The sequence below is a fragment of the Channa argus genome, chromosome 11 (assembly GCF_033026475.1).
Source record: "Channa argus isolate prfri chromosome 11, Channa argus male v1.0, whole genome shotgun sequence".
NCBI classification, from domain to species: domain Eukaryota; kingdom Metazoa; phylum Chordata; class Actinopteri; order Anabantiformes; family Channidae; genus Channa; species Channa argus.
Genome location: NC_090207.1, coordinates 24244815 through 24271717, shown reverse-complemented (window position 1 = coordinate 24271717; position 26903 = coordinate 24244815). Strand labels below are relative to the sequence as shown.

Here is a 26903-nt window from a genome sequence, read left to right as displayed (position 1 = left end):
TATGATTTGGCTCAGAATGGGAGTCTTGACTCCTTGAGCACCAGATAAGCCTTGAACCTCTCCTCCCCCCCCCATTCAACAACCCCTGATGAGCAGTAACGCTCCGGCCTCACACGAGCTATGAGTTATGCGAGAGGTATTTTGCCCTCTGATGATCAAGCTAAAGTAACTGCACCCACTTTTCTTTTCCTCCTCGTCAGGACGCAAATGTCACAATAATTCAGGGCAAGGACAGAGCATCCAGGCAAGTCGTCGTCTTGACGACAATTGGTAGCTGTGCAGAAAAATAAGTGGGGGATTTGTGGTTTTGGCAGAACACTTTCCTCCGTAACATAAACTGTTATGCAGTCTGAGCTAACTGCTGTACAAACGTCTTATGAGGATCTACATTCAGCTTCATTTAAAAAGAGTTGTTCTAGTATGTACTCGTCTACAGGGAAATGTGCTCCTCACAAAAAGACAGACCTGATGACCACCTGCAGTTTCTAACTATCCCTGGTCCCCTACCCACTACTGATTACCTGGATCAGGTTGGTTTAGTTAGAAGATGCCAATGTGCTTTGTCTTTACCAACCCCACCCTAATTTTAGATGCTAACTTCCTGCTTCATATTGGCTAAACATACCTGATCAGTAATGTTAGATTGGAATAGTTGGAATAGTTGACAAACAAGCAGGGTAAGGGGTACCAGGGTTGGCAACCCCTGATTTATAGGAATGGCGTTGGAAAGGCAGTGATGAAAAGAAGAAGATTGCATGTGCAGATTGCTAAAGTGAGTTTCTTGGACGGTTGGAGTTTAAGGAAGCCGGCTGAGGTGAGATCGACATCTTGCCCCTTTAATAAAAAATAAAGCAATAAATCACTCTAATAACACTGATGCACACACTCGAACTGACGTTTTAAAACACTTCTCGGCTCAGTCTTTGCACTAACCATGTGCTGCTATTACTCATGAAACTAAATCAAAAGAACAACAACAAGCTAAACAGGCACGCAAATCTAATTGACTGCTGACAACCAATGACCATGTCAGCCGCGGCCAATTTCGGGCCAAAAAAGCTTGTTGGCCACCCACATGTCAGTTTCTTCACTGTGTGGCAAATTAAAAGAAAAACATGTGGACGCTTCAGTCATGCAGCATGGATTTGCATCTTTGTTGACCTTTTAAACAACTTTTTTTTAATGATATCCCACCTCAGAGAGCTCTGCTGCTTTTATTTAATTTATTTTTTTGGGGGGGGTTGTTTGTTCTTGGGATGTTAAGAAGTTTTTTAAGAACTGTCCAGATGCTCTAAAGTAACCTGGCAACAGTAAAATGTATGTTTACATGCAACATATCAGTAATCAGATTACCCCTGAACTAGAACTCCACAGATTTTAGACATCAAAGTCTGTTTACACATGTCAAAGTCCAACTGCATATGTTAAAAATGTTGAATAAAGGCTTTTGGAGTTCTAGAGGCAGCTGTGTGAAGTCCAATATGTTGCCTTAAGTGATGTTATTTGAGTCGGCGTCAGTCAGAGCTGACTACAAGTTTGGAAATGAAAACAATCTGAGGTTATGGAATCAGAAAGAAGTGGCTTCACCAGCTTTTTGTTCGCACTGCTAACATTTACACATCTGAATCTCTGAATGAAATGGTGTCGGTTAAGTGGCATTATGGGTAATGTAGGTTCAATGGGATTAATAATATATTCAAAGCCTCTTTATATATAACAAAAATATGTAATATTGTAATAATACTAGAATAATGCATGGTATAATAGTGTCTGTCAGTTTTTATGCTTAAAAAGTGTGCAATGTTAAATCGTACATGTCTTTTTTTCATGTGTCGGAATTTGCATAACTTGCTACCTGTCTCCTAAAAACAAAGACTTACAAATCGTATTTTTGTGCCTACATTTACATTAAGTCATTTGGCAGATAGTCTCATCCAAAGTGACACACACACACATACACACACACTGCCAGCCCTACAGTTATTGGACAACCTGCACAATCTCTTGGGCCACAGAGATTCTCACTGACGGTAGTGTTTTCAAGGTTTTTCATTGTTTTCTGCACTGACACCAAATGGTTAAGATTGGGGAAAGATTTTTCTCTGGTTTAAGAAAGAAAACGTGAGTCATTTTGCACAGGTGTGTTTAAATTAACTGCAATCTTTCCCCAACCATAACTAAAGTGCTTTCTTAAGCAACGTTCACCGTATAGCCACCTTTTGCTATGTGCTTTGGAATGATAAATGTAGCATTTCTGTAGTAATGTAGCATTCTCCTTTCTCTCCAAAAACTGTTTTAATAAACAGGAAGCTCATTTTTAGGTGACAGGGTTGATAATTAGTCAATGTACAAGCTACTGTTTCCTGCATTTCAAAGGACAGACGGACTCCAAAAAATGATGTAGATAAGAAAAGAGATGTCCCCACTTTGTTGGTGCGCAGTGTTTTTCCCATAGGGAAGTTATTATTGTCCCTCTCCTCTGCCTTTTGTGCTAGGTTGGTTGTTTCCTAGTGGGAAGTTAAAGCCTTTGACACCAGACATTATTTATGTTCATATTCTACAGTACATTCACATATTAATCTATTCCACATCCGCTATCCCTTAGTAAAAAGCTGGATTTCTTGTTTATATGACTGCAGAAAGCTGAACGTGACCCAGTTACTGTACATCTAAAAGGTTAGATTCTCTAAATTAGAACCAGTATCTTTTCTTTTTCCTTTTCCAGGAACATTTTCAAGGGTTAGAGTCCTTCTTACTGTATGTAACACGTAAAGTTAACCATGTCAGTATGACAAGCACTTTGTCATTGGTCTTTCCCTCCTGAAACCTCTTGGGCTGCTCTGTCCTGGTTTATGTAGCAACCAACCAAAACTAAACAACCTGCATGTGCAGTGAGAGTCTAACATGCTGCATGCTAGATGACCAGACAGTAATGTTCAGTGCTGCAGGACCTACTCCAATAGTTGGTCTTCAGAAAGTATACTTTTTTGTGGGGGTACAACTAAAGCCATGGAATTAAGTTCCGAACCAGATTCCTCTTTTTGGAAACACAGACAAAGGAATTTAGTTCCTCAAGGGTTTTTGGGCCATTGAAAGTGGGCCTGCAGTAGAAACAAGACTACTGCCACTTCCATAATATTTTAGGTAGAATATAACAGGTCAAAAGCATGAAGTAAGACTGACTGGACATCTTCACAACTTCCTCACTGACAACACTGTAAAGCTAAGAACCATATACTTTTACCCAACACTGGAGCCATTATTTCCTGGAAAAGTATTTTTTATGCCATGTAATATGAACGCACTGAACTTTAAAAAAAAAAAAAGGAAGTGTGCTTTGCACTCTCCTGGCATTACCTGACACAAAGCAGGTGTGCTTGTGTTTCCTATACTTTAACGCGCACTAGGTTAATGGGACATTTTCACCCACAGCATCCTTTGCGTACATACACCTCATCAGACTTCATTTGACGCCCTGCACTAGAGCACATCCAGTGTTTAAGCCAGCACTTGCCGACGACGGACGCTTAATGACATACATGTTTCGTTCGGCCAGGGGCCAGAATGCCCTTTCATGGCAATGCATGAACATGTACACAAGATTGTGGCTTTTAAACACTGGTGAAAATAGATGGATGGGCTGTCTTTGGGAAACTCTGTCCTCCTTGGAGGCCTGAAAGTCCAAATATTTAGTCTCTCTATTGTTAGTCACATACTGTTAAAGCACAAAGTTTGGAAAGTGAACATGGCAGTGATAACAGTGACATCCACGCCTGCATGCTTATATCTGCTTTTGATTGCAGAGGTCCCCCCTCACTGCCATTTCTCTGCTGTAGACTCATATAGAAGTAAACTCACTCCTCCCCATTCGCTGAATGGCTTTGTCTGGCTGGTGGTTTTTAGCACAGCCTTCCACTCCTGACTGAAGGCACAGCCAGGTCTGCGCTCCTGTCCTCTAAATTTTAAGTTTGCTTTAAGAACAATCTGTTCACAAACTGTTGTTGGTTGCCATCAGCCTGTAAAGTCCGTGTAGCATCACCACAAACACAGCCCACCCTTATTAAACCATCAGTGTTAATTTGAAAGGTTAACAAAGGTGTCATCTTTAACGTCTTTATAGTGGTCTCAGAGCCTCATTTACATTTTTTTTTACAACACACATCACCACTGTGGCACACAGAGGTCTTAGTTAATGGATAATTTCACTGATGAGCTATTGAAAGTTAAAGTCCTTTTTTTTGCCCCGACTCTATTTTGACTGTAGCTCCAAATGATTTACAGCACTTTTGACATTTTTGTTTCATTTCACCTTTCGGAACCAGCAGATTATCCTCAATTTCTGATAATGGTGCCATCTGTCACGATTCCTCCATGCTGCATAATGCATTTAACATTCTGCTGAATGTTTTCTCCTGGCCTCAGCTCAGGAATTAAATATCTAGGTGAGCTTTATCCTCCACAGTGGAGGAGCAGCTGTGAAACACATTCATTTGATAAATAAGTTCAACAAAGCTCTTTACTCTAAAACGTCTTTACTCTGTTTGCTCCATCCACACTTAAAACCAAATTAAGTGCTTTGTTGTTGTTGTTTTTTCTTGCTCTGCAGGAATTTTTAACAACACAATGAAATGTAAATTGGCTGCATTTAAATAGAGGGCTTTCACACCTTCAGTCTTATCACACAACGAGGTGAAGCTGGGAGGAGATGGACACTCGGGGCTCAGTAAATTGACTCTAGCATAAAGTTTGTAATTAGGTTTGATAAAGAAGCACTTCCCAAATGTTTGCATATCTCCGTGCACCAAGGGCAAACAGTTTAAGATAACCAGCACACATTTGATAACGTAATGTATCTAAAAACTCCAATTGTTTATAGTCGGATAGTATCTGGACTTGAGGACTTCGCTAAAAAACTAATAACTTCACTAAAAATCTCATGTGTTGAAACTATTCTATCACAGAGCTGTAGGATATTTTGTAAAATAAATGCTATGTATAGTAAACATGCAACTATACATACATAAAAAATACTTCACTACAAGCGTCACTCACTACAATTAAACTACCAATATCACTATACCTAAAATACTCCACCATTCATTAGTGCAATATTCTAAAGTAGTAATAACTTCAAACACACCCTATATCTGATCATTATTGTATTTATAGGTTGATATTTTATTATTGCAAATGTAAAACATAAAGCATGACTTAATACAAATCCACAACTTCATTGTGCTGGCATGACAGTGGAGTCACCGAATCCTAATATGCATTACTCAAATTGAAACACATGCTTTAAAATCTACTTTAAGTGGAATAATATAGGTACTTTGCTGAGCAAATGATTTCACCAGGCATCAAGTTATAAAAAAAAAAAGTTTAAAAAAGTAGCATCAAGTTCAAGACTTTGAACTTGATGCTACTGATGACATATATTCGAGTCTAGTCCAGATCTGTTCCACATGTGCCTCATAAATAAGTTTTGTGCAGAAATCTAAAATGTGCAAGTCGATTTCATGTGCAGATTCAAAGAGAGAACCACTTCAAAAACCTGATTTACTATGTATTTCGAAAAATCATAATTTCATTTTGGAAACTCTCTATACTTACTAGCAGCACAAATAATTGTTGGGGGACAAGAACTACTTAAATAAAACTTTTCAAAAGGAAACGTTATTTTTACTGTCAATTCATTTTCCATTTCTGTTGAAAACGCACAAAAAAATAATAAAACACAGCAAAAAAATATTTAAAAAGTAAATGATAAAGACAAAGATGCATGTAACTGTGGAGAGTTGGTGTGGAACAAAAGTAGCAACTGCTTTTAACCATTTAATATCAAACAGCAAAAGGTACATCTTTTTCCTCGGAATTACTGTAAAAATAAAAGTAAAATGATTGAAATTCTTAATAAATATACTTAAGTGCAGTACTTGAGTAAACGCAGTTAGCTCCTTACTTCATCTGTATTTTATTTCAATTAAAAAATATGAAAGAAATGGGTTTTGCGATCATTTAAATGGTGCAGAAAACTGTTTTGTGTTCCTCCTCGTGCTTAGAGAAGTCCCAACTCCAGTTGCACTATTAAATTGTTATTGGGTAATGAATTTTTTTAAGCAACACAGTTATGTGACTCATTAACTACATTTACCGGGGGCTGTCCTGTACATTCTCTTCAAGGGACAAATGTGTTAAAAATGAATCCAAGTGTTTCCTCATTACGGTGAGACCTTCGTTCTATTTCCCAGACCCATGTTTCATGCACCACAATGCTGGAACTCCGAGGAACGCAAACATTATTCCCTTTTATTCTGCACAACTCGCATTAGGAGCTCGCATATTAACTAGAATCCCAGGTCGAAATGTGTACGTGCCCCTATTCGGTGTTTTGTTTTGTCAAAGGAAGTAAAAGTGGGGGAGTAAAAGGAGGGGTAGGGAGGCTCCTGTGGAGTTTTTACACTCTGGGTAATTAAGCGCTTTGACTGACAGCTGAGTGCCAAAAGGCCCAGGCGCGCTCCGATTGGCCGGAGCGCACTTTACAATCGCCTCTTGTTTCCAAGCTCAGCAGAGGCAGAGCGCTGTACCTCCCCAAACTCTCTCAGCAGCCACACGTATCAGAGGAGAGCGACTGTGGACTTCGCCCAAACCAGAAACTCCACGCGTTTTTACGCAGCAGAGCTCAACTTCGACTGCGCATTTCTTTCTTCGTGTTCAGTATTTCAGTCCCCTCTGTTCGCCCGGCTGACCAGCAGTGGCTGCATTCGTTTTAGTTTTGCGAAGAGAAATGATGAAGGCTACTTCTCAGTTGTTCTTGAAGATGATCCGTCTGGCGGTGACAGTGGCGCTCATGTCAGCGGCGTGCAGAGCGTCAGTCAGTGGGGTCCTGTCTTATTCGGACCCGTACACTGTGCCCATCTACGGCAAGACTCCACAGTGCGTGGACATCCCGGACGACCTGCGGCTCTGTTACAACGTGGGCTACAACCAGATGCTGCTGCCCAACCTGCTGGAGCACGAGACCATGGCCGAGGTGAAGCAGCAGGCCAGCAGCTGGGTGCCTCTGGTGCACAAGAACTGCCACCCGACCACACAGGTCTTCCTCTGCTCGCTCTTTGCGCCCGTGTGCCTGGATCGGCCCATCTTCCCGTGCCGCTGGCTTTGCGAGGCCGTGCGGGACGGCTGTACCCCCATCATGGAGGCGTTCGGCTTTCCCTGGCCGGAGATGCTAACCTGTGATAAGTTTCCTCAGGGTGACATGTGCATTTCCATGACGCAGCCCAACACAACAGAGGCCACCAGACCGACAGGTAGTTCATACGTCTCAGCTGTGTTTCATTGTGCAAATGAGTGTCCCCTACCTTTTAAAATATGTATTACTACGTGTACTGTGTATTCAACTTGTATTTATCATGAGCAACTCATGGGGGTGCACTACTTCAACATCTTTACATTCGTTGCTCAGTGAGCAGTTCCACGAGGACCAGGTTTTCCAGTTCCCTTTTGAGACTATTCTCAAAGGGTAAATGATCTATTTTGTCCTTAAATTTGACGGACCTTGGTCAGTAACTTGCTTCCGAGTATCAGGCATTTTATGATTTTTCAATACTAATGGTTTTTGTAAATGCCAGAAAACTAAGAAATATTTGTTCTGAGAGCCCAGGACCATAACTATATTTTTCAGAGGTCATGAGGACAAATCCCCGTGACATAACCTAAAATCCCCCAAATTCACAGAAAAAACATTGAGGTCGTGACCTCAGTGAGTCCTACGATTTTAAACTTAAGTACTCTTGCCGTGTCCAAACAGTCCCAATGCCATAAGATTAAAGTTACTGCGATCAAATTGCAACCCATCACATTGGAGAAGATGGCACATATTTGCATTAGAAATAACTTGAGCAATTAATTATCATAATTGATGCAGTTACTTTCCCGTCAGTTGACTAACATGCATCATTTTAGCATTTCTAAAGGAACTATCTGACGGAGAAAACAAACAGCCACCACTTTTGCTGCTGTGTGAAAAGTGACACCAGTACAGTTAAAGGGGCTTAAGACTGTTAGTCCAGGGGTGAAGGGGTCTTTGCAAATGCAAATTCCTACACAAACATCAAATTCAGCTTTTCCTGGGCTTGGTTTGCTTTGCATTTTAACTATAGTTGCTCTTTGAAGACAGTTGTATGCTGTTTTTGTTTGTTTTTAAATCAAATGTACAGTATTACTTTAAGCTGTCTTTAATATTGCAGTTGACTTGATGTTGTAATATTGGACATTTCTGACAGATGGTAGTCATTTATTTCAAGGTGTTTGTTGAGCTGGAGGACAATAACTGGGAGGAAGTCCAACAGCAAGAAGTGAAAACCTGCATCTATTAATTCCCGTTCTTCACAGAGCTATCGCTGATAAACGCATCACAGAAAGATGAAGCCATAATTTGAAAAACACACGGCCCCAAAAGTGTATTAAGATCAAGTTTGGATGTGAGCAAACAAAAGCTCTCAAGGACATGGCAACCCCACCATCCCTGGTTACCATCTATCACTAATCCCTCAATGGCTGCAGATTGCCCAGATCTGTTGGAACTCTGTGTGGTGGTATGGAGCAGAGACAGACAACTCGTGTAGCATCCGTGACGGGGGGGGAGAAGGGGGAGGGGGGGGGGTGCGCAGTCTAAGGCACTGAGCAGATTAGCCGAGCTGGCAAATACCAGAGAAACCCTGAAAAATGCACAAAATCAACACGTCTGGCGAAGATAAAGCTCTGGCTGACTTGAAATACTTCTGGTTTTGCAAGTTCAGTTGCTGAGCCAGTGTCCATGCTATAAAACCATAAACTATAAGGGGGGATTTCCATCATCACATTATCAATTGACTTGCATTTCAGCCTTAAGCTGTAAATGCACCACTTGAAGTCATTTTCGCAGAACATGTTGGCCATAAATAGATGGTGGACTTGTGGATCTTCCAGCAATTACACAGTGCTCACTGTATCTGAGAAGAGGACGTGTGTGTTAGCCACAGACTTACATGGTGGTATGGAGCAAGGCCTGTTTGTCTGAATAAAAGCTCAATTTGAAGATTAGGGCCACCATAAAAATGTATTTGAGTTCCGACTTTAATCTTCAAATTTCGACTAACTAAATCTGTCTTTTTTTTTTTTTTTTTTCTTTAAACTCCTCTTTAAAATCCTGACTCAGGCTGTAAACTTCTAATTTGGACTTTACTCAAAACTTTAATTCAGAATTTTGAGAACATAAGAACTTATTCATTTTATTTTTTTTTTTTAATTTTGTTGGCCTTTTGTTACTCTCTTCTGTAAGAGACCCCAAAAAGCTGTGCACCTGTAGACGTCACAGTTATTATATATTATAATTGTTGTTCGTCCCAGTCACAAATAAAATGAACTTCAGATATTAAATAAGCCCTAACACCAATTGCATTATCCTACCGCAGGACAGAGTTAGGCCTTAAGTACTTATAGTATCAAGATTTCTTCCTTTTTTGGCATAAATTTTCTTCTGAAACGCATCAATTTCTGCTCTTGAGCCTGATAAAGATAAACCAAAGCAGACTGATCTTTTCAGCAGTTTCTCTTTAATGATTGTTAATGGAGGTCATCTAACAGTGCTTAGCAGTCTCCTGCTGGCTTATCTAAAGGTGAACACACAAGCTCTGATAGGCAAAGGGACCCCGTGGCTCTGTAAACAGCGTCTATTTTCACAAGCTCTTTACACCACGGTGTTACTTTCACAAGCTTGGGTTAAACACGTGTAATGGACAACTGGCAACGAAAAGAGCTGTTTCCCTTCCCTTGCTCCTTCTGCTCCATCCATCCACATCCATGGCTGTGACATTGAAATGCAGTCGGTTTGAATTAAATTCAGCAGGACCCTGCGATCCCATTGCAGGTCCAAGTTTGTTTGGAAAGTAAGCTCAGCTGTTTGGCACGGAGCAATCATTTGCGGTTAAAAAAAAAAAAGAAATAGAAAAATTGTGTCGGTAAAATATTTGCAGATATGCCTCTAGACTGAGTTCCTTCTTGGCAATAACACACTTTGGCTCTTTTTCTTAAGTTGGGGTTTTGTCTTCTAGCTGACTATTATTACCTTTTTGTTTTCGGGGGGTGGGGGTATCAGAACATTCCTTCAGTTTGGATTGAATATCACTACATTCTGTTGCTTTCACGTTTCCGGGTGTATAAATCGCTGTTGAGCATTATGGAAACGATCCATTTGGAAATGTTTTTTTTTTTTTTTTTTTTTTTTTAAATGCAGCTCTGAGCGAGGAACAGTTTACTGCAGCTCTTAGTTACAGCTGGCTATAAAAGCTGTAGACATTCCTCACTGAGGTCAGGTCATCAGAGCGTACGCAACACAAGATAGGATCTCTGTCTGTAGAGAAGTTAGGTGTGTGTAGAAATTTGTGAGATTAATCTTTTTAATTTTTTTTTTTACAGCAGGGCTGTGCTTTTATTCCTTTTTTCGAAGGTAAAACCATGTCTGGATCATGAGTCACTGGACAGTCAGCACAAGTGTTTTTAGCTTTGTGTTTTTCTTTTAATAATTTTTAAATGTTATCTTTTTATTTTCTGTAATTTGAGGTCTAGTTTTGTCTGTTTTTGGGAATTTAGCATCTCCAGTATAGTTTCAGATCATTGTCTGTCATTTTGCATCTTGATGGGGGATCTTGTGCATCTCTTTGTGGCCATTCTGTGTATTTTAAATGAGAACAGTATCTTGGCCAATTCAGTAATCCATCCATAGCTTAAACCAGGTGCATTTATCACTGGCTTTGCTGCTACTTGCATTTCTCTGCTTCTTTTTCAATGATTTGAAAAGAACTGTGTCCCTCCTTTTGTTGTCTTTCAGGACCACCTTCCATCTGCCCTCCATGTGACGATGAAATGAAAACCGACACCATGCTGGACAACATTTGTGCCAGTGAGTTTGGTAAGTGTCTCTAACACAGGAAAAACAGAAGGGGACACACACACACACTCCACACTGATATGCCTTGACGTGTAGCACTCAGAGTTCATCAGTGTTATCTTCCATCTGCGTGTGTGTGTATGCCTGTGTGTGTTTATGTGCAGATAGACCCGTCTGGTTTGGTGGAGGATGATGCCCTGTGACTAATGAATTGGGGTTGTTACAGTCTTTATGTGGTTGGTCCTCACAGTAGTAAAGTGGGATGTTTGTTCTGCTGTCTGGTGGACTTTTGTCACAGACAACCTTCTGCACTTGGTGGAAACACTGTAAAAAGTTCAACACACTTAGACAAAGATTTGAGTGAGGTGATTTAAATGAACAGTATAATGATGATGATAATAATATATTTACATGATCATGATACTTTTTTTTTTTACAGTTTTAACTTATGATATAGTTTTTTGTTTTTTTTTTAAACATGTGGCTTACTCACTTTTGTCGAAGTAGTAGATGTAGTATATACTTTTTTTACATTAACCACTGATAACTTAAAGTTGCAGTACTTTATTATTATATTTTTTTTTTTTTCGGAGAATCATTCTCCCCTATTGAGGATTGAGGCTTACTCTTCTAACCAATAAGGCAAATTTTTTAATATTTTAGCTTAATTAGTAACTTTTACAGATTCGTCTTTATTGTAATTAATAATTACTACCCAAAGGGATGAGTGTGGTAGAGTGTAGCAGATGGTAGAAAAGCATAGCAGGGAGGGCTGGATGGATAGAGTGAACTTTAAATCTCTTGCAAGCGCTAGATTAAGTTGAATCTTGAAGCTGTGAGTTTCTAATGGTGAACGACCTGTAAATGTGGTGTGTGTGTGTTCTGATTGGTAAAACACTGAGCCGGCAGTCACAGCAGCAAAAACGTGTTCTAATTTTCATCCTGCTTTGATGTGAGACGGCAACAATTTAGACTAAGATTTGGTCAGTAAATTTGATCTAATGTTTTCAGCACCGTAACGTTCAGCCAGGTGAGATAATTCTGTGATCCCAGCAGCCCTGAGAACAACAGACCAGTGTCCCCCTTTTATGGGGAGGCAAACGGTCTGTCAGCAAGCCCTGTAGTAATGTTCACAGCATTTTAAAATGTTATGGTCAAAATGACATTTTACTGACTGTTTTCTCTAAAGTGGGGGGGGGGGGGAAACACATTTTGAAAACTTAAGACTGTGGCGGACTTATCGTGAATCAATAAACCCATAAATGCTTCATTTCAGCATTACTGTTGCTGGTGTGAATCCAAAGAGAAAATGAGCCCCCAGGGGTGTAAAATTCTAGGGGGAGCTCCCGGGTGGGTAGACCCTAGAACTAGGAGTGTGCTTACATGGATTTAATTAACCAGGTTACAGTCAGCTTTCTCGGGGAAAAGTGACTTCTTAACTGTCACGTAATCGGGAAAGCTGCTATCCCCAGGTAGCTTTCTGTCAGAGAAAGCACGTTTCTTTGTCATTTATACTCCGGTTTGGCCTGTGCAGAACAACAGGCTGCTGGCAGGGGCTGAGTGAAAGAATGAATGAAAGGAGAGATCGTTAATAGGGCGATGTAACATGATTTTCAAACGAAGATGTTCTGTTTCAGAACATTTGACTAACACAAAGTTGTAGAAGTCTAAATAATTCACTGTCCCTTGTGTTTTTTTTTTTTTTTTTGTTTTAATTCAGACAGTTCCTGTTGCGGATCAGCTGTGTGTGTCTCTCCGCCTTTTTCTTTGCCTTTCTCCTCCCTGAGCTGTCACTCTCTGGCCACATGAAATATGATTATGCGAAGGTTTCCATTCACCATGTTGTTCGCTTTTCCCGGAGGAAACCGATTTCTCGGACTATCCTGCTCACTAAGGTGCATGCAAACACAGTCTGTGTGTTTTTTAGATCGACTCGTGTCCTTTATTAGAAGTTTGCAGTGCGAATGCACAGCAGTAAGGCAAAAATTGGCAATTAAAGAATTAGGAAGTTCTTGGAAATTAAGGATGAGTCACCTTTTTATGAAAAATAGAACAATGGAACAAACAGCCAGTTTTACACATTTGTTTCATTAGTGGCAACCAGACCGAAAACAAACATGAACAAAACCAGGAGGGAAGGTTCATCTTTTGCTAAAGGGGGCACTCGATTTTTGAAGTTTTGCTCCAGCTATCGAATAAAACAAAACTTGTGGCGTCTTGAATTCCAGGTGCAAGCAAACATAGACTGGACACACATTGGAAACAGACTTTCTTCCAGTTCTCAGGAAGGGTTTAGAGTTACATTTGTTTAGGGAATTGCCTCGTTGTTTATGTTGCGGTGATGGGACTCGCCTTTTTTTAGTCTGTGCCCTGGTTTGCCAAGAGTGGCGCATTATTGGCTCGTTTCATCTCGGATGAAGACAGATGTTGTTTTGCTTGCTTGTCATAAGTCCCCTAACCAGCTGACATCTAAGGATACACATACAGATTTAGTGTCAGGCTGGGGATGACACATTGTGATGCTTATGTCGCAGATTTCAAATCGGAATGCAACAAACGTGGCTGTGATTTCAGTAGGAGCTGATTGCAGCGTGTAAACGAGTAATGTGCAGCCTGTCAGGAGATGGCATCACTGCTTGTATCACCAGCTAGTCTGAAGATTTATTTTATCCCCCACCCCCCACCCCCCCATTTACCAATGGAATTCAGTTTGGGTCTGAAGGGGTAAAAAAACAAAGAAAAACAACAAACAGAAACCGCATTTCCAGAAAGACTTGGAAGCTGTATAAAAGGTAAATAAAAAGTAAAGTCAAATAATTTTTTTTGGACTGTAAATGGTACAAAGACAAAACGGCAAATGTTAAAACCCAGACTTTTTCTCTCGTTTTGAATTGGTGCCAGCAACATTTTTCAAAAAAGCTGGGACAAGAACATGTTGCATCACCTCTGCCTTCACAAACATGTTTTCCCTTTTGTTGTTTGATGATTTAAGCTGCTCAACTGGTTGATGCCTCCTCCCCTTTTTTTTTTTTTTTAAAGCCTGAGTACCCCAAATGTTTTCAGGAAGCAACTGGTCTACAGGTCAGTTTGGACTCTTTTACTGCTGAGCCATGCTGCTGTAATACTTTCAGCATTTGGTTTGGCATTGTGTTGGCGAAATAAGGTTTTCTTAAAGGGGGGGGGGGGGGTGTGAGGTGAACATAAATAAATAAGCATTTCAGCATGGAGAACGTATGTATGTGTTTTTTCTTTTAATATTTAGTGTGTATATTCAGCACACACCATCACAGATGCTGACTTGAATGCTGTGCTGGTGATAACAAATCGTTGTTGGATGGATGCTTTGTTCTCCATGCTAAACTATTCACTGACAGTGGTTTTCAGAACGTGATTTTTATGCAGTGCTGCCTGAGGTCCTGCAGATCATGTCCAATCAGTGCTGTATTTAGCCACGTATCTTGTCGGTGTGTGTTGGTTTGGATTTTTAAGTGTTACACCACTTTTTCCAGTCCTTGTTGTTGCCCCTTTCCCTGCGAGATGTCGGACACCAAATATTAACAATCAAAAATGGTTTGAAATGTCTTGCTAGTCATTGCATTCCCTTTTTTTTTTAATAAACATTTTGCACGTCCAAACTTTTCTGCATACAGGGGTTTGTATATCGTACAGGAGTTGAAGTCATGACGGACGAAAATATGCAGATAAAAGAAGCTTTGATGTGTTTTATACCACTGACCATTAGTTTGATTGGATACTGCTAGTTAGGACTTAAGCATGTTAGGAGCCAGTGTTTAAAGTCCAAGTGGCAGAAAAGTCTCCTGTTGTGTTTGGACTGCACTACAGCAATAAACATGATGACTAGGCTACTTGCCCTTTTCCATGGAGCATAGAGCTGGAAAACCATGGAAAGGCCTGAGAAATGAATCCGTGACTTGCACTGAAGTCTTTATTAATCTGCACGAACCAATCATGTGTAAAATATCCACATCCTGGCAGTGAATTGTTTTTGCCCACCGAAAATTCACTTACTTACTGGAAGCTGTGAAAAATCTGCTCTCAGTTAAGTTAGGAGTGTGTTTTTTTTTTTTTGTTTTTTTTTTTGGGTAATAACCGTTTCAATCATTACTCTCTGAATAATTGTTTCCCATCAGTTGTACATTTAAAAGCAGAGAACACTGCAGCCAGGCAGCTTTTGGATGTAAGCTGTACATCTGTTATCCGCAGAGTGTCGCAAATAGGATGTGCGTATGTGAAGGAGAATCACCAGGAGTTCAGAGAAATCAGAGTCTCAGTCCTGTGTAGGAGAATTCCTGGACTTAGAAGCTCTTACTTGTTAAAGTAACTCTGATGAATTGACCTGAAAACACACAGCTTATCCCACTCAACACTCTGTTCCCACCACAATTTATCTCGGTGCTTAAGGTTTTACGGTGCCCTGTTCTCTCAGAAAACTCCCATCACCCTTCAATTAAATCTATCCCTTCCGTCAGATGACTCACTTTGTTGTCATTGCCAAAATTGCTCCTTCCCTTTGCTGATGTAGTAAACAGGGCAGCCCTACATTGGAGGAGTGCTCACTAGAGCTTATCAGCTCTGTTGTATTTCCATTATTGTGAATGGAGAGCCGTGCACATCCTGCTGGGTTTATGACTCTGGGAGCTTAAGGCTCTGCCTTGACTTCTGAACCAGCACAGGAAACCAGGTCAGGGGTCAGGAACTAGAATAGGGTCATTTCTATCATTTGGATTTTTCTAGGTCTATACAGTGGAGTTTGGGAGTAATGTATCTCGTCTCGCAAACAACCTTTAACGCTGGCTTCGGGTGAACCAATCAGTTCTTAACGCACTGAATGTTCGTTAGTGATGGATTAAAAATACCTTCTGCTGGAGATGCTTGTCATTTTAATGAGGACGTGAAGGATCAGTCCTCATCAGCTTTCTCGTTGCCAATAACTTTTGAAAGTTGAATTGGTGCATTGGTTTGGCAACTACTGAAAAGTAAATCTGATTAAGAATGAACTACTCTATATATTACACCAACTGAGGTTTGGTGTCACTGCAGTTGCAAAATCAGCGCCACCAAACAGGACGTCCATGTTGGCTACATCCTGTACAAGAAGAAGCAGCACCACTGAAGACCCCCCACCAAATATTGAGTAATTGATATAAATGCTGCCCATTTTGATTTCACTGAACATTGGAGACCACAGATGGAGGATAAAGGTCATAATCGCTACCATGTGCACTCTGATACAAAGGAAAAAAGGGCTTTTTTTTTTTTTTATTTTGGGTCAGACTTCCATTAGCAACAGGAGATACAAGCTCCAACTAGGGAATCAAACATCTGTAAGGTTGTTCCCGTGCCAATTTAGTTGCTTAGGTCAAGCTCAATTCTGTAAATCCCGTGAGTCAGGATTTGGTGTCCAAAATGTTGAGAAAAATAAGGTGGAAGCTACAGATTCCGTCCAGATCTTTGCTGGAGTGTGAAAATGATTCCCTAATCAGTCAGTTGTGCGCGCTGTAGGTCACAAGACCCTGACTTGTCCCGACACCACCTAAATTGATGCTACACTTTTTTTTTTCTTCTCTCTTTTTTTTTTTTTTTTTTTTTTTTTTTTTTCTTGCGCTGCCATATCACAGGTTCATCTGTGCTGCACACACTTCACTAAATATCAGAGGATGATGAAATGCGTGGAGGCGTATAGAGATTTAGACCACCACAGTCTGACTCGTGCTCCGTTTCAGAAGGGGAATTGATGGAAACAGATTATAGGGTGAAATGGAGTTTAGGGACAGATCGGGAGTATTCTGGACTGAGAGAGGTAAAAGTCAGAAGTTGTGTGTGTCAAGAGTGTGAACAAGAGTTATTTCATTTAAGTTGTGGTGGTGGTGTAGTGCTAGACCAGGCTGACAAACTCGTAATGACCTATTACATAGACATCTTGACATCCCAGAAACACTGTCAGATATTTCAGTTTGACATATGCAGTAGGATTTGAATTACTTGCTTAATATTACAGTGTGCGTTGTATGTGATATGTTTAGTGAGACGATCTAATTTTCAGTTGGCCCATTTATAGTGTTTAAGAGAAGGACGGGTGGGGATTGGGGAAATGTTTAGTGTCATAATATATCTTGACAGATCTTGGATTTTCAAAGCCAATGTCAACATTTGTATTTGTTTCAAAATATATAGAAGCCAATATTGTTTTAACATGAACTCAAGATTCATAATCTTATATTAAATAATTGAGCAGGACATTTACACTGGAAAATTCAAGCTGTCAGTACTTTCAAGTTGATTGAATTTTATACTTTTGACTTGATACTTTTATTTTATTATGGTTTTCAATCAATGTTGCACATCATTTCTATTAAAATGAAAATGTTGCGTTTTCTTATAAAAATGCTATTCTCTTAACTTTGTAGCATTGTGAATGATATTGACTTAAATCTCAAAGTCTAAATTACTTTTTTTTTTAATACATATATCATAAAATAAAAAAGAGCTGTCTTTAGAGGGAACCGTGTTCTTTAACTAAACATTTTGTACGAAAAGTGGCTTAACTTTTTCCCATGTTCCTTTCTTCACTTGCAGCTTTGAAAAGCAAGATCAAGGAGGTGAAGAGGGAAAACAATGACCGCAAGGTGATCCTGCAGAAAAGGAAGAAAATGTTGAAAGCGGGGAGCCTGAAGAAAAAGGACCTGAAGAACCTCGTGTTGTATTTGAAGAATGGTGCAGACTGCCCCTGCCAGCAGCTGGAAAACCTGGGAAACCAGTATCTAATCATGGGTCGCAAGGTGGACAAACAGTACCTCCTCACCGGCATCCACAAGTGGGAGAAGTCCAGCAGAGAGTTCAAAAAGACCATCAAAAAATTGAAGAGCTACAAATGTCCTGCTTTCGACACCGTCTTCAAATAAAATGGCCTCGGTTGCATCTCATCCTACATATGGACTTGCACAAGCAATAAAATCCCAAACTTTGCTTTCTATTTTCCTGTTTATATATCTATATATCTTTGTATATTTACAGATATACTTTAAAATGTCAATTCCTAAGTTTTAGTTGAATGTGGTGAGTGACAAAACGACTAGGTAAAGGGTTGGGTTTTTATTTTTTCTCTCACTGAAACAATTTCCACTACATGTATGTAGATACTTTCTGACATTCTTTCATTCTACAGGCCAGTGGGTTTTGCTGAAAGGAACAGTTTTAGGACACCATTCATAAATTTATATCACAAGCCACAGCCAGCAGACGGTTAGTCTATCATGGCATAAAGACTAGAAGCAGAAGGAAAGCAGCTAGTGTGGGTTTGTCCAAAGGTAAAATGAAATCCCAGAATGTCATTTTTACATTTAGTTTTTTTTGTACATATTAAACAAATGATATTTAGTTAGATGTTTGGAACCGAACCACGCTTGCCGTTTCTTCTTCAGGCACACATGGGCTAATCATCTGCTGGCACTTGCTTCAACTTTTAAAGGTCCAACTTTTCCTTTTAAATTTCCTCTCTTCTGATCAGACGATAATAAATCATAAAATTAATACGTTTAGGCCACACAATTGGCTGTTGCAGTTGCTGGGCTTAAGAAGCTGCACTGCAGAGCAGCTCGTTCCTGTTGAAATATGAATGTGTGTGCGCTATATTTTTTTTTAATTTTTTTTTTTCCGATGGGAAAAGTGCACTAGAGCCAATTTTGACCAATGTCCAAGTTCTTTGTTTAATTTTAATTTTGTTTTGTTACTTGAATAATCTTAGGACCATCACTCTGCAGCACAAGATAATTTGTAGATCTATGTGGCAGATTTCTTGAATTTTTTTTTTTGTTTTGTTTTTGTGTGTGTAGTCACTCGATGTGTGGCTAAATATTTTTACCACTGTCATGTCTCTGTACATCCAGTCTAACTGCATTAATCAGTATTCACTGGTTTAAAAAAAAAAAAAAAAAAAAAAAAAAAAACAACCCATTGTAGTCATACATGTTAACGTGCAAAAGTTATCACAGTGCAAATATTGCCAGTTGGGTTTGTTTTGCTCGAATGTTGCTGGTCTGTTTTTAGCACTATTTTTGTCTCAGATTTGAATGTGAGCATTTCATTGCTACCAATCTACATGTACATACAAATTTTACATAAATATAGAAGGAAAAAAAACATGGTCTCAGACTTAGTTTTCTTTTATGGAGTTGCACTGAAATATGAATACAACTACAGGATGAACTGAGAGAGAAGGGTATTTCCAACTTTTTGAAAAGCGCGATTGTACCTTGGAATGAAATTCATGATGGCAGATTTTTTTCAAATGGTACTAAATAAGAGTAACCATTACATCTGTTTATTTAGATTATATTGATACATTTTTGGTGGTTTGGCATGTAATTCCTGACTTGTGTAATATTTATCCATTGTCTAGCATTCTGCAGTTTTCTGCTGACATTGCAAAATTATTTACAGTACATTCATTGAGTTTCATGTGATCAGCCATGTTGATTGTTTAAAACTTACTTTGTGGATCACATTGAACTCATTGTTTAACTTGTGTATTTCCAACCTCCAGTGTGCAATGAATGCAGCATCAGGTATAAAGGGGCAGAGACTTGAGCAGGCAGTGAAAAATGTGCTTTCAGTGTATTTCTGGAAGTGTGCAACTATGGTACAGATGGGTAAGTGCAAAACTGACTGAGCTCAAGCAGCAGTAAACCGACTTGTATGCATGTGTCTTGATTATGTCTGTTGATATGAGGTATGGCACGAGGCTTGGCTTGTTACCAAGATGGAACATGTTCAGACTTTGGCAGCATGCTTACGAGTACAGTATGCTGGGTAGCTTTGTGTTTGGCCCAGTAGTTTCCTAACATAAGGTAGCACAAAAGGTTTGATTATTATCAAAATGATCTGGTTGCTAACTTGCAGTAGCAAAAGTAGTTTGGTTTGGCCAGTATGCAATACAAACTAGTATAGTATATGTATAAGTATATGGTCTGTTTGCCTGTGCCTGCTTTGGTTTGGCTAAACAACTAGTGTAAAGCATTTAAATCCGTTGGAGATGGGAACAGGTGAAGATGGCTAACAGGGAACCTACCTGGACAAAGGAAATCACACTAGCGAGTAGTGGAGTATTTGGACTATAGAAAGCTATACGAACAAGACCAGTTTTTCAGTTGCTTGTTGCAATCCTGACTTGGTCCTCTTCTCACATGCGCTGGAATCCTGATCTTCTCCAGACTTTATCTAGAGGTGGTGTATGTGGGAACTCAAATGTCTGAGTCCGACGGTGCAGAGATTACCTCCACTTTATCCTGTGAGCTTCCTAGTACAAGGTCCGGATGATGTGAATGAGCCTGTGCGTGGACAGATCACACTGCTCTGTCCCATGTTTTTGGGGAGGATTTAAAGCGATAGGCTTCAAACGAAACCCCAGTATACTTTTTCTATCGTGTTGTCCCTCCTGCCTCCTCGGGCCAGGAACGACCCCTCACTGAAATGGAGTTTTCCCTGTGACAACCTCCCACTGTGTGTTACATGTGTGAAAACACAATTACAGACAATATCCAGACCTCATTATCTGGATAATGTATGGAGTTTATATGTGAAAGAGGCGAGAAAGTCAGAGCATGGCTTACTGTCAACTTGCCAACAGAAAACCTGACAGAAGGTGACACCCACATCCCCCAACAGTTAACATGCCTTGATGTCAACTTCATATTCCCTATTGCTCAGTGGGACTGTAATTGTAGTTCAACAGTTCAACGGACTTGAGTGAAATTGTCTAACAAGTTTGGTCGGTTACTGTAGCTCAACAAGAGCAGATGCTTTGCGAAATTCGATTGTGGAAACATTACAAATTGGCACATCACAGTTGTTTAAAGAGTATTTTTTATTTCGTGCCTGGCAAGTGGTGCCTGGTTCCTTATTATAATTATTATTCATGATACTTGAGCCTTTTTTAAACCCTTTTAAAATTCATGTATGTATAAACAGTTATATGGCTCACTATGATGACACATATACAAATTCAAATCGCGTTGCATTCTTAAACGTCGTTTGGTAGCGTGGGATGTCTGCAGAAAGGTTGGTTTCTTGCTCTTCCCATTGCAGCTGCTTCATTCATCTTGGGCTCGTCCTGCATTCCAACATATCTAATCATAATGAATCACATCAAGTAAGGGGGGGTAGGACATATCAATGGGGCCTGAAGCAAAGAGGCATTGAATCCAAGGTATGAGAAGTAAAACCTGTAGGCGGTTAACGGAGTTCATATCATTCAGGCTTGCTGTTTATTTTATGTGTGCATAAGCGCTATTAAGTATTTTAGTTTGCTGCAAACATTTGGATTCTTCAGCCTATCTTTCAAAGACCATTCAGCTTCTTATCTGTCTTCAAACCATCATTTACGTCTTTACATGTGATGTGTGACGCCGTGAAAACAAAAGGGAGCATGAACTGACATAACAGCCAGCTTCTGCTTCCACAGTCGAGTCAAAGAGAAAAACACTTAGCTCAGCTGTCCCAGTTCTTCACGCTCACTGGGAAGATCTCCACACCAAAGGATCTCTCACCCATGGATGTTTTCATACCCCCGCTCCCCCCCAGCCACCCCACCCCTCCAGGTTTCTGTGAAATTCTTGTCGAGGTGTCTTCAGATTTAGCTTTGTGTGGTTTCACGGGCAATTGGTGCCGCAGTGTGTGTGTGTGTGTGTGTGTGTGTGTGTGTGTGTGTGAATGCTAATCCAGGGATATACATCATTAACAGATTATGCTGATAGTAAACTTTAATGCTTGCTTAACTAAAGTGCAGCACCGTCTTATCACAGATTTGTTTGCACACAGTCTATGCTTGCTGGATTTGGACTTGCATGTGACTTTCCCCATTCTGTTTCATTGGATTCATGAATTTGCGTGCACAGAAATCCAGTGGCCCTGTTGGCCAACTTGTGTTTTCACTGCACAAGAAACACACTGTAGATCCAAGTAACTCAATGACGAATGTTACAATGTAAATACTTTTATGAGCCGCAATACATCATGTCACTGCAGCATGTGTAAACAACAAAACATGAAACCATTCTGTCAATAAAAAGGCTTGTTAAAAACCAGGAAGTATCAAACAGGCTAACGTCTTGCCCATCTGGTTCCAGTAATGCCTTTGGTATTGGGAAATATATATCAGATGTGGACTTAGCTTTCTAATCATTACTTCAGCTTCCTTCAAAAGAGCCTCAGAAAATCTAGGGCCAAGGACCAGCTTTGTCCTATTAGGAGATGATCTGCAAAAAAACATCCTGCTGGATTTGTCGTGTAGCTGAAAACCTCAAACTGACAAAGATGAAGTTCTTTTTTTGCTTGATTTCCTCATCAGAGAGTAGGGAAGTATTTAATTATCCCGCCAATATAAGTAGCACACACTAGATTTCATTCTGAGTCAGAACTAATTCAGCTTCATCTGCATCAGAAGAACAGATATTATAACAATTATTATTGTAAAAGTAGAATTCATGGCAGAGCTGCTGTATTCAATTGCATTGCACTGTACCGGTAATCAGTACATCAAAAAGTTAACAAAATGATTGTATTGTATTTTTCTGGTCAAAACAATATCACAGCTACAAGGAGGGTAAATAGCGGATTTAGATTTCTCAAGGTAAATTTTAATATTGCTTTGTGTCGGCTGGATGTGCAAAAACGCAGCTGTTTACTTACATAAAGTTGGGATATGTCGGTATTGGGTTTGGGATCAGCACAACAAAATGTAGATTTGTAGATTCAAAAAAATGTAATAAAGGTTTAGAATTTTGACGCTATGGCTGACATTGTTCAGTATTTATCAGTGAGCCACAAATGCATCCAGCTGCTGGAAATACTCAAGAGCAGAAAATTAATATTCATCTGCAAGTACGGTACCTTCCAACAAATACATAATACAATTCCCCCCAGTATTTCCTGATTTATGGTACACTGTTAGTAGCTAGAGCCTAAAGAGACTATGCTCCTGTGAAATATGATGGAGTGCACCATTTTTACCGTCCGTGAAAAAGGATAAAGAAATACATCTAACGACTCCATGTCGAGCAGCAGTAATGATCTCGACATTTTGCTTTTCTCTCAATAGTGCTTTTCCGTTGAGTGGCAGCAAAAGGGAAAATTAAAACACAATATTTAGAATAAAAAAAGCCCTGCCTTTGGACATATATCCACACACTTGAAACAGGGTGAACCCATCCTTCAAGCGTCAGTTCGGAAGATATTTTTCTTATTGTTGTTGAAGGCAGCTCAGTTTGAGTTGCAGTAACACTTAGCTAAAAGCTGCAGTAACTAACTGTAAGAAAACTCGAAACCATTCTGTCACCATCAAAATTGTTTTCATCCATTGAAAAAAAACAAAAAAAAACAAAACAAATGCAGATGTTAATTTAAAGCATGGTTCTTGAATCAATGAGAATGAACAAAAACTATTTCAATATACTACCTCAGGGCCACTGTAGTTTCTGTGCCTTTCACAAAAACAGAACTGTATTTGTGACTCACTCTTCAAACATTAAGTCATTAGTATAGTGGGCCACACACTATTAGTTTATAAGTTTTCTCGTATGATTTCGTAAAACCTTCTTAATAAAAGATGTAAAAATACTGCTTTGCAAACAACTAGCATGGCCTTTGAGATCACACTGAATGCTGTCTGATTAACTCCATACCAGAAAAGGTTCTACTTAGATCTTTCCTTCTATGCATTTCAAAGACACATCTGGGTTACTTTTGGACACCACTGTCTATTTAAGATGCAACTCCACATTCCTCACATTAACAGGAGGAAACAATAAAGTGTTATTAGGACTTATAATGCAAATCTTTGGAAGCAAATGAGGCATTGTAGGATAACTACATTTTTTTTTTCTTCATCAGGGCCAAATGTTTTGTTTCATTAATCTCTGAGACATGGCTGATCCATGAGGTTTGGGAATGGGAGGGATTTCTCCATTCTTAATCCATGGATGTTCCTTCAAAGCAGCTACCATGTCCCCCAACTGCTATAAACTCATCCTTTTGTCTTTAATGGTATAGCTGTATTCTCTGTTTTATGGTGCCCCATCAGTTGCAACTTAAAAGGGCCATTTTAGAGGATTTTGTGTGGGCAGCTCAGTCAGCCGTGATATATGCCATCATAAAGCAGGAACATGTACAAAAGAAAAAAAAGTTATTTCCTGAATTCACAAATAGGAAATTTTTTTAAACACTGAGAGTCATTTTAATGACTGTTAGTGTCAAAAACTAATTTTAAAGATACTTTTAATTGATAGTTTTTTTTTTAAAAAAAGAAGTGGACAGGAAACACGGGGCAAGAGAGAGGGAATGACATGCAGCACAGGTGCCCCAACCTGATTTAAAACAAGGATGCTTCAGCTATGTTCCATACTCTGCCCATTTGGCTTCCAGGGCTCCACGTTTTCGTTTTAATTCATTTTCAATGTTATGACGGACAGAAATTAGCATGGTTTGTGTAAAAACGGGTTTTGGGTATGTAAAGAGCTGCAGTGCAGCATTAGTTTTTTCCCCATGCTGACCTCTGTCCATCACAAGGGTAAGACCACCAGGTCTTAGTCACCAGTGTTTCCTTAAGCTCAGCAAAGCATGAATGTCTCTGGTTAGCTAGTCTGCAGGATTCAGGGAGAGGGATGAGTCGACACACTGCATTAGAGACCAGGTTTCTCTGGAATTCTGGGATCACAGTCAAGTTGGCAGATTAGTCACATCAATCTTCTGCTTGTTAACTGCCCAGAACTTTGGGCTGTTTGCCTGTCGCCAGTGGCGCTGGCAAAGTGCTATCATCAAAATCCAGGAGTTGGAGGATAACCTGTAAAGAAAATAAAACCCAGAAGTGTGTGCGTGCGTGCGTGTGTGTGTGTTTATGTATTGCCAAATCAGTCGGCAGGGGTGGAGGGGGAGTGTGGGATGGACTACACATGTGGCCAGCAGCCATATGTTTTTGAATAATAGCCATTAGTTTTAAGAGGATGATGTCATTGTAGGTTTGCTGTTCCAGTAACTATATTCTTCCCGTCTTGGACTGGATCCCTGAAATGACTCCTGCAATGCATGATTTTTATTCTTCACAGAGAAAGGTGAAGAAACATTTTAGCAGTAAAAGGAGTGATTGGTGATTGTGTTCCCTCAGACTAAACAGCCAGAATCAAATCAGGCTTTTCCCTCGTGGAAAAAGACAAAACTCCTTCCGGCTTCGGTATATTTTTGATTCACTCCAATTTTAATTCCTAGCTTTCAACAAGCAGTTTAATCTCTTCCTCTTGAGAACCCGCTTAGTGAGTCTCATCCTGTTTGCCTGTGGACTTGGGTGAAGATGTGAGAAAACTTCAAGTCTTAGGATAAAGTTGTATGGTGCCACTGTCAACATGTCCATGTCATTTATGAAGCATTTTACTGCGTATCAATCACCAGTGACCAACCACAAGTTGTAAAAGCATTTGGTGGGGAAAAAAAAAAAACAACAAATTTGATTTATGATTGGTCATTAAAACCCACAAAGGCCCGTCTGAAATAACCACACATAGTAGTTCAGAGTTGTGCTACAATGGAAGCAGCTGAGTCAACTTTGGGTACCTGATCTTAAAATCAGGATAGTTTGCTATCTGTAGATAATTTTTTTTTTAAACAGGAATTATGTATTTAAATTTAGACAAACTTATATAAGGTGGTATAATTTCTCTGTAGCGTAATTAATGATTGTTTTATGACTTTCAAATTAGCTGCAATGCAGTGGAAAGAAACTAAATGCTGTGTGAGCTAGCAGACAAGGGGGGGTGTTAAGTTTTCCAAGACTGAGCAGGTAGTTGGGTGTTGTGTAATCTTTTCTCACAGGACCATAAATCCAGATAATGTCAAATAGCTTGTGAATTCTTCCTGTAATGATTTAAAACACAGCAAACTAGTCAGCAACTAAAAAACCCAAGTAAACTGATTCAGGCATGTTTCCCAAGGCAGAGTTATTAGACCGTCAGCCATACAGCTCTCTAGTTGATGCATGAGGAGTGCGCTTCATGGCTCAGAATCAGCTAAATCAATCATGACAGCCCATTAAAAGTTCAGTTGTTCCTCAGTAATGTCTCTCCAGCTTCCCGAGCCAACAATTTTAAGTGAATTTCATAAATTGTTCCCCCCCCCCCCCCCCCCCCCCCCCCCATTAAACCACAAGCAGCTGTTACTTAGCAAAATTATGACCAGGATGTGGGGGGGGGAGAATGCACCTAAACTCACTTTCATTAGGCTCTAGCTGTACCTTGGAGTTTACTCATTCCTCTGATGTGTATTTGTATTAGTGAAATATTGTTTACACTGATTCATCTGTAATTTCCCACCAATCCACTAGAAAGTGAACCAGACGTACGTGGAGAATCTGTAAAGTCTCCAACCTGGATTCTCTTGTTTTTCTCAGCTGCACACGCTAATTCATTTTTTTGGGAAAGTGTGGGCATTGTTGAAAATACTGTTAATTTAGAAACTATCCACCTTTTAATGTTATCTAAAAGATGTCTCCTGCATGAGCAGTTCAAAAACTCAAACAGTTTTAAAAACAAATCACCTTTGAATAGAAACTACTGCAAAATTTGCAGTGGGTCCATAAAAACCAGCAGAACCTAAATGTTAGCTACTCATTTATAATAGCAGCTTTCACTGACTGTTCCTTTTCTCCCAGAATAGGTTCATCATCCCCTTTGTAACTCTAGCACATTAGTGATTATTTTCTGGGTTGACTCTTTAACTCACTCCTGGGGCTGGCTTTGAACCACGGCCACCTACTTATTATGTTATCATGATATATTAATGCAAAAAGGACAGCTTTATGGGGTTTTTCCACCTGAATTGCACACACATTGCACATTTAGTTTTCCTGGCACCATTCTGTGTGGAAAATGTTGAAGGTTCAGGTGTTCTTTGTAAAGAATCCACATATTTA

At 39.7% G+C, this 26903-nt stretch overlaps 1 protein-coding gene across 1 annotated transcript; it reads left to right on the top strand.

Annotated features, from left to right (window-relative positions):
* Window positions 1–6439: 6439 nt before the first annotated feature.
* On the top strand, window positions 6440–18900 carry sfrp1a (secreted frizzled-related protein 1a). The gene is made up of 3 exons (XM_067521801.1): window positions 6440–7310; window positions 10871–10951; window positions 17528–18900. The coding sequence occupies exons 1-3, from the start codon at window positions 6788–6790 to the stop codon at window positions 17851–17853; spliced, it is 930 nt and encodes a 309-aa protein (XP_067377902.1). The 5' UTR covers window positions 6440–6787; the 3' UTR covers window positions 17854–18900.
* Window positions 18901–26903: the final 8003 nt, after the last annotated feature.